The 8855-nt window shown below is 37.1% G+C and overlaps 1 protein-coding gene across 1 annotated transcript in view; it reads right to left on the reverse strand.

Moving 5' to 3' along the window:
- Positions 1-6062, reverse strand: part of LOC107707367 (titin) — a 57495-nt gene extending 51433 nt beyond the window's left edge. The window contains exons 1-8 of the mRNA XM_016511355.1: positions 5993-6062; positions 5825-5866; positions 5419-5679; positions 4599-4877; positions 3433-3723; positions 2972-3250; positions 2267-2557; positions 1806-2084 (exon numbers count right to left, since the gene is read on the reverse strand). Coding sequence (XP_016366841.1) covers positions 1806-2084; positions 2267-2557; positions 2972-3250; positions 3433-3723; positions 4599-4877; positions 5419-5679; positions 5825-5866; positions 5993-6023 — 1753 coding nt within the window. The 5' untranslated portion in view covers positions 6024-6062. The remainder of the gene's footprint in view (positions 1-1805; positions 2085-2266; positions 2558-2971; positions 3251-3432; positions 3724-4598; positions 4878-5418; positions 5680-5824; positions 5867-5992) is intronic.
- Positions 6063-8855: the final 2793 nt, after the last annotated feature.

Genomic DNA, 8855 nt, shown 5'->3' on the forward strand with positions numbered 1-8855 from the left:
AAGACAATTTTTTATATAACTCCGACTGGATTCGTCTGAAAGAAGAAAGTCATATACACCTAGGATGACTTGAGGGTGAGTAATTTGTAGGCTAATTTTCATTTTTGGGTGAGCTAACCCTTTAACTACCTTTCTAACTATTAATAAGCAGCAAGTTAGGAGTTTATTCAGGCAAAAGTCGTAGTTAATGGTTTGTTAACAGCGAGAATTGGACATTAAAATAAAGTGTGACTGCAATTTTTATGTATGATTTCAATGGAAACACCAAGAAACATTTGCTTAAAGTCGGCATTAAATGGAAGTTGAGATAGTCTTTTCTTCCCTATTGTGACATATATCCGAGTGAAACGGCTTCTGGAATGTAGGGAGGGATTTCACCCTTTGCCAGGAGTTTGATTGACAGACGATCTGACTAATCATAATGCCGAATCAAAGACTATAGAATACACAATACGTGTCACTCATATAGTTTTGAATGGGGAAAAATACAACACTCAATATGGCCGCTCTATCGAACGAAGCCCCTCCTTCTGAGTAAAAGAGCCAATCGCTAATCGGTAAAGTCATCGCATTACTGCAGCTGCCGTTAGAAGTCCTGGTTGCTTTAGAAACAGTCAGCGTTCATAGACGTGCGCTTAGGACTGCGCATGCGCACTGGCTGGTCTAGCCTGAAAAATATGCTTTTTTAACACTATTGGAGCATAAGAAACAACATTTATGAGACGGTTGTTGTCAGATTTCATTGATGGTTTCAAATATGAAATTTAATCTTAAGAGAATTTGATGTTTCCCATTTCAAAGAAATAGGAGCTGCACTTGCATGCCCGAGAGGCGTCTCAAAGATGGCCACCGAGTGAAATGACTTGCCTTAAAGGGACTTTGGCCAAATCCGCCATTTTGTCTGACAAACAACCCAAACTGGAGAATTAGATTAATGTCAGTGGAATATGGTGTATTGACATTTTTCAGCGGCTGAGACAACATAACTCTAATGTTCATTCATGTTTATTTCATGCTATAACTAGTGGTAAAGAGGAAGAGATGATCGGTTCACACCCTTGAACTGAGATGACTGCGTTCTCACGCCACACATCAAAAATACATTGCAGAGCAAAGAGGACAATGACAATGCACTGTCAAAAAAGACAGAGCAGGTTACTTTTGGTGTGAAACAAAGTGTCAGCTTTCAAAATGTATCATTTTTCTAAAGAAATTCAAACAGTAAATGTCATTTTGTAGCTCTTTAATGTGATAGATCGCTGTAGTGCCTCAGTTCAAGCGGTTCAAATGTAAATCGATCACTTCCTGCTAGTTATAGCATGAAATACACATGAATGAACATCAGAAGGTATGTTGTCTCAACCATGGACAGACGTCAATACACCATTTTCAAGTTTGACCCTACTGACATTAATCTATTAAATTTTCTGTCTAGTTTGTTTGTAAGACAAAATGGTGTTTTCAGCATTATGATTGGTCAGATCGCCTGTCAATCAAACTCCCGGTGAAGGGTGCTAAAAGCCTGGTCATTGGACAGTCAGTATAGTCCAACCCCTTTTCAGAGTCTGACATCATGAAGTGAAGAGATGTCATTGAGAGGGGGAGGGGAGGTTAAAGTTTTTGATTAATGATTACAAGTGCAAATGATTTAAAAAAAATAGTGATGTGCATGAAATTTTAAACAAGCATTACGCCTATTAACTTGCAAATTTCAATTAAATGTTTTCTGAATTTTCTGTATTTCACAATGTAACAGATTATGATTTAACCATGACATGCTGATAAAGCAGATAACAGATTCTTACCATGGACTGTTAACAAATGTGATGTGCTTTTTGCAGTCGTCACCTTTCTGCCCTGCAGCTCAGCTTGACACATATAGGCCCCGTCATGACTGGACTCTACTGAGAGTGTGAGAGTGTTTCCTTTTATGTTTGTTTCACCACTGGAGACGATTTTGCTTGAGTCACTGAACCACATATAATTCCAGTTTTCTGAAACACCTTGAATCACACACTGCAAAGACACTTTTTCACCAAGAAACGCTTCTGTCCAATTAGACCGGATTTCTGGTTCAGGCGGTTCTAAAAGAAGAGAAGAAAATGGAGGTTGAATGTGGTCAGAAAGAAAACACAGAGCCTAACGCTAACATGTTCATGCATTTCCGGAGATTTTTTACTTTTACAGCTTTTTCACAGGACTCTCTTGGGTTCCTGTCACTTTTCATTCATATCTATTAATCATAGAATATCATAAGTAGTTTTACTCTGAATATGAAGTTGCACAGCTTCAGCTTCTCTTGTAGTCACCGATGTTCTCGTCAGATGTTTTCCTCTGCAGGTGTACTTTCCTGAATGACCTGCTTTTGCTGAGCTGATGGAGAGTGTGTTTCCAGGAAAGGAAATGTCCTCATCCTCTTTAAGCAAACCTCTGTTTTTAAACCATTCATAGCCCCAGTCATTTGACTCTTCATCAACTGAACACTTCAGAGTCACTCTCTCAGTTGGGTAAAACATATTCCATTGAGACTCTACTGACAATTTCGGCTGAGGCAATTCTGCACAGATAAATAACAATGTAATAACTAGACATTTTTTGACTGTATTATACTTTATGCAATTTAATTAACACTTTAGGATAGGGACCAATTCTCACTATTAACTAGTTACTCATTAGCATGCCTATCATTAACATTTTGGACAGTCAGTATAGTCCAACCCATTTTCAGAGTCTGACATCATGAAGTGAAGAGATGTCGTTGAGAGGGGGAGGGGAGGTTAAAGTTTTTGATTAATGATTACAAGTGCAAATAATTAAAAAAAAATAGTGATGTGCATGAAATTTTAAACAAGCATTAAGCTTATTAACTTGCAAAATTCAATTAAATGTTTTCTGAATTTTCTGTATTTCACAATGTAACAGATTATGATTTAACCATGACATGCTGATAAAGCAGATAACAGATTCTTACCATGGACTGTTAACAAATGTGATGTGCTTTTTGCAGTCGTCACCTTTCTGCCCTGCAGCTCAGCTTGACACATATAGGCCCCGTCATGACTGGACTTTACTGAGAGTGTGAGAGTGTTTCCTTTTATGTTTGTTTCACCACTGGAGATGATTTTGCTTGAGTCACTGAACCACATATAATTCCAGTTTTCTGAAACACCTTGAATCACACACTGCAAAGACACTTTTTCACCAAGAAACGCTTCTGTCCAATTAGACCGGATTTGTGGTTCAGGCGGTTCTAAAAGAAGAGAAAAAAATGGAGGTTGAATGTGGTCAGAAAGATAACACAGAGCCTAACGCTAACATGTTCATGCATTTCCTGAGATTTTTTACTTTTACAGCTTTTTCACAGGACTCTCTTGGGTTCCTGTCACTTTTCATTCATATCTATTAATCATATAATATCATAAGTAGTTTTACCCTGAATATGAAGTTGCACAGCTTCAGCTTCTCTTGTAGTCACCGATGTTCTCGTCAGATGTTTTCCTCTGCATGTGTACTTTCCTGAATGACCTGCTTTTGCTGAGCTGATGGAGAGTGTGTTTCCAGGAAAGGAAATGTCCTCATCCTCTTTAAGCAAACCTCTGTTTTTAAACCATTCATAGCCCCAGTCATTTGACTCTTCATCAACTGAACACTTCAGAGTCACTCTCTCAGTTGGGTAAAACATATTCCATTGAGACTCTACTGACAATTTCGGCTGAGGCAATTCTGCACAGATAAATAACAATGTAATTTCATGCTATAACAAGTGGTAAAGAGGAAGAGATGATCGGTTCACGCCCTTGAACTGAGACGACTGCGTTCTAACGCCACACATCATCACGCAGTGAAACATACATCGCAGAGCAAAGAGGACACTGACAATTTGTCATTTTTTAAAAAAGAAATTCAAACAGTAAATGCCATTGTGTGGCTCTTTAATGTGACAGATCGCTGTAGCACCTCAGTCCAAGCGGTTCAAATGTGAATCGATCACTTCCTGCTAGTTATAGCATGAAATACACATGAATGAACATCAGAAGGTATGTTGTCTCAACCATAGAAAGATGTCCATACACCATTTTCAAGTTTGACTCTACTGACGTTAATCTATTAACTTTTCTGTATGGTTTGTTTGTGGGACAAAATGGTGTTTTCAGCATTATGATTGGTCAGATCGCCTGTCAATCAAACTACCGGTGAAGGGTGCTAAAAACCTGGTCATTGGACAGTCAGTATAGTCCAACCCCTTTTCAGAGTCTGACATCATGAAGAGAAGAGATGTCGTTGAGAGGGGGAGGGGACACATTTTACAAGTGCAAATGAATAAAAAAATTTGTGATGTGCACGGATAAATCATTTATAATAAATACTTAAGCACTGTGTAAAAAAAAATTAATTGTCATTTTTTATTTCATGGTGACTTTAAACTGAGGCTGGAAATAAACAGCACTAAAACTCAATCTTAAATCATTTAAAAAACATTGCAAAATTCAATGAACTGTTTTCTGAAATTAGGCCTTTTTTTTAATGGCTGTATTTCACAATGTGACAGATTATGATTTAACCATGACATGCTGATAATGCAGATAACAGATTCTTACCTTTAACTGTTAACAAATGTGGTTTGCTTTTTGCAGTCGTCACCTTTCTGCCCTGCAGCTCAGCTTGACACATATAGGCCCCGTCATGACTGGACTTCACTGAGAGTGTGAGAGTGTTTCCTTTTATGTTTGTTTCACCACTGGAGATGATTTTGCTTGAGTCACTGAACCACATATAATTCCAGTTTTCTGAAACACCTTGAATCACACACTGCAAAGACACTTTTTCCCCAAGAAACGCTTCTGTCCAATTAGACCGGATTTCTGGTTCAGGCGGTTCTAAAGGAAGAGAAGAAAATGGACTAAACTGTAATGTGAATGAGATTAGATAGATAATACAGATAGATAATACATAATATGTACACTACTTTTCAAAAGTTTTGTTAGGTTTTTATTCTTATTATTATTTTATGAAGAAATTAATACTATTTACAATTTAATACCATAAAAAGAAGAAATATTTATTGAGCAGCAAATCAGCATATCAGAATGATTTCTGAAGGATCACTGAAGACTGGAGTAATGCTGCTGAAAATTCAGCTTTACATATATATTAAAGTAGAAAACACTCATTTGAAAATAATATTTCACAATACTGTTTTTACTGTATTTTACTGTACATTAAAAAAATCTTACTGACCCCACATTTTTTAACCTTGTAGTATCCATATATATCCATTATTATTTACATATTTATCCTTAATTGTACGTTGACTTTTCGGCCCACTTACATACCAGAATCGGCATTGGTGCTGGGATTGGTATATATAGTAAAGAGAGAAAGTTATACTGTAAATAGATATTTGTGATATTCATTTACCTTTTAGAGTTAAAGCATAACTAGTACTTTTTTCTGACTCAGAAGCTCCTTTTTTTGCTTTGCATTCATATTTTCCACTGCCTCTCGCAGTGATGCTGAGCTGATGTTCACTAAGATCAGCTGAGTCCTTGTACCAGTCATATTGTAACCCTGGTGGTTCCTCAGGGACCTCACAGTTCAGAGTGACTGTCTCCGTGCTGTACAGCACCGCATGAGATGGATTCAGAGTTATCTCTGGCTTGGAAATCTGAATGGGAGGTTCTAGAGGATGAATAATCCTTAGGTTAGAGAGGCTAAATACACAATTGTGTTAAAAAGTGACTTGAAACTTGAAAATAAAACAGTTAAAATAGTCATTAAAAGTTCACATACAAACCAGACACCAGTATAAAAATATAAATCTCACCACCAGTGCTGTCTTGAGATGTTACTTGTACACTCACTGCCACTATAAATTAACACAAAGATTCAGAGATCTCACTGTGAAAAGGCATTACAGTATAGTGATAGTTATAGTTTTATTGGTTTCTGTTATATTAATATATTAATTAATCTAGCAAATATGGCATCCTACCTGTCAAAAGGAAGATTTTAAACCTTTCCATTTGCAGATGGAGTCAAAGCAGAGCCAGCAGCGAACAAAGATCTTGCGTGAGTAAGAAAAGCTTCCTGTTATAACCACTTATAATGTAAACCTGACAGGAAATCATGATGTCATATCTACTTCCATTTAACCTACAAAACTGAATAAATGTACAGGTTTGGTGATATTTTAAAGTTGTTTTCAATAGTAATAAAAGGATGTTTGGTGAACCAAACGTGCTTATCCACGCGCTGAGTGTTTGTGTGTGTGAGAGGCAGACAAAGGGTCAATTATTATGTACAGTAACAACATAATGTAACATTATGTAACCAAAAAGTGTTGTAGATCCATGAGTGTGTTTAAAAACATTTCATGTTTTATTTTTACAGACATGCATGCCAATTCTTAAGTTCTGTTATTGTTCTGGTTTCTGTTTTAAGTTTTGTGGGTGTGGTTCAAAGAATCATTGTTTCAAAAAATGTTGATGAGTGCAAAGTTTTATGTGAACTTCCTTGTTCCTCCAACCTTGTTGTGTCCATAATCCTGTTGGATTATGACAGGCATTCAACACTCCAGCAAAAGCACACAAGAAATACCTCAACAAACATTTCTAGCTTTGAAATTATGAGACAGTCACTTTTAGTGTGAACCAGAGGAACATTAAATGTGTGCGCATCAACAACATATAGAAGGAAATGTCTTTTTCGTCTCTCTCTTCAGTGCACTTTAATCATAAAAAATACAAATAAAAAAAGCAGTATGTGGGGCACATCTATCACAGGTTTCTTCAGTTTGAAATCAAAAATAAACCTGACTGAAGTTGTTATATCAAACAGTTTTTAAACAGTTAAAGGTGGAAAGTCATTTTTCTTTTTAAGCTGCATTGAGACCAGCCTCCCGATCTGACTTGTGGTGAACCAGCATCCTGTGAGCAGAGGCTTTAACAATCATGCTATAGGTGGGGCTGCAACAAATGCAAACCATTTTCTCAAAAAACTGAAAGGAAGTGATGTCAAGAATAACACGCACATTTAGGGTGGTATTTGAAAACCCATGGCTGATGGGAACAACAGTAGTTTTCAGTGTAAGGCCGCTTTGATCTCCTCATGAAGCCAAAATTCAGGGACTCTCATAAAACAGATGCCATGCAACAAAACAATAAAACTCACTAATCTGGAGAAAAGAAAGAACAAATGACACCACCTTGCCAAACTTCTTTCCTTGCTCATTTATGACCCCCCTCTCCCCTTTTTACTCTTCTCCCACCAGGCTTCACTGTAAGTTCACTAAGAATATCTACAACATATTTTTTGATCTTGTGAATCTTTTGTTTTTCCCCTTCATGTTTAGTATCATTCTAAAGGTCTCATATTATGAGAAAACTTTTGAACAATTCTGTTCTGCTGCTGAGGGGTGTGTCTTCCTCAGGGCTTGATGAAAATGTTTCGAGTATGTTTTCCTGACAAATAAAATGTTATATTTGATTTATTCTGAACTCTTCTGAAATCATTATGACTAGTAGATTAAGTGGAGTTTGGTATTACCGCAAATCTGCATCCAGAATAGATCAAACTGAAGGCCCAGTGAATGGAGCGTGTGGCTCATCATGTGGGACCTTTTGATTTCTGTCTATCACTGACTAAGCAAGCTGTAGCTGTCTGACTATGGAAATTACACCTTTTGTATGAGTGAGCATGTGGCAACCAACTTAAAGGTATTAGATCACTCTGCATCCTCTGACTAAACTCAGAACTGGAGAGTTCTTTTTATCCCTGTAAAGCTGCTTTGCAAGACCTCTAATTGTTAAATGTGCTAAAGGGAAGTTTTTTTCTTCTTCTGTACTTCACATATTTTATAGAAGTTAATCAAATATTTTTTGTAAATATAAATTCACTTTTAATTTTTCACAGTCATATTTAATATTTCACAGATGTAAATCATGGGGAAATTGATGCACTCTCCAGTGAAAGGCATACTGATTCTGCATTAAACCTTAATATGATCCGAGCTAATGCTTCACTGTTTTAATTGAGGGACTGAGTAATAGTTTAGATCATATCTGACATACCACAATATAATCAACAGCTGAATACCACACTATTAGTAGTCTATGATTAATGGTGCATCGTCACCAGTGTTTTTAGTAACTGGTTTCATCGGTAGTATATTTGCTGAGAGTACCAGTTAAAGATTGCACGCAAATCTATTCAGAACCATTGTATGGGCTGATAAGACCACATACTATATATTTAAACTTGTCCATACCACTGTTTCGTCTATTCATTTGACCATCCTGCTGGTTTATCAGAAACAGGCTAATGACAACAGCATACGGTGCAAACCTCAGGCCTGTGTACCGAATCAGTCCACTGAAGGCGAGCGTAGTGAGAACCCAAGTGCAGTTTTATTTACAGGTGATCCAAACTCCAAACATAATCCAAACAAGATACACAGACTTGACTTGACGAGGCATGAACAGACTTAACTAGGCATGAACAGATTTGACGAGGCACAAACAGACTAGACTCACCAACAGCGGGTTACAACTTCAATACACGATTACAGACAATGGCAACATGATGGCTACTTATAGGAAACAAGAGGGTCACATGACAAGAACAAACCAATGGGAAACAAGACACATGACTAAAACAAACAATAAGAACATGACACATACACAAGGCAGAGAGACATGAGGCAAGGGAAGCATGACACTAACATCAGGAAACAATTACACAATAAAAGACATGGACATGAAACAAAAACAAAACCCAAACCCCACATTACATATCGGAATTTGTTTTCGTGACAGAAGCTTCCGCAGTGTAACAGAATGACAGTGACAGAACAAAAA

This window comes from Sinocyclocheilus rhinocerous, unplaced genomic scaffold (genome assembly GCF_001515625.1).
Source record: "Sinocyclocheilus rhinocerous isolate Xijiao unplaced genomic scaffold, SAMN03320098_v1.1 scaffold625, whole genome shotgun sequence".
Taxonomy (NCBI): Eukaryota; Metazoa; Chordata; class Actinopteri; order Cypriniformes; family Cyprinidae; genus Sinocyclocheilus; species Sinocyclocheilus rhinocerous.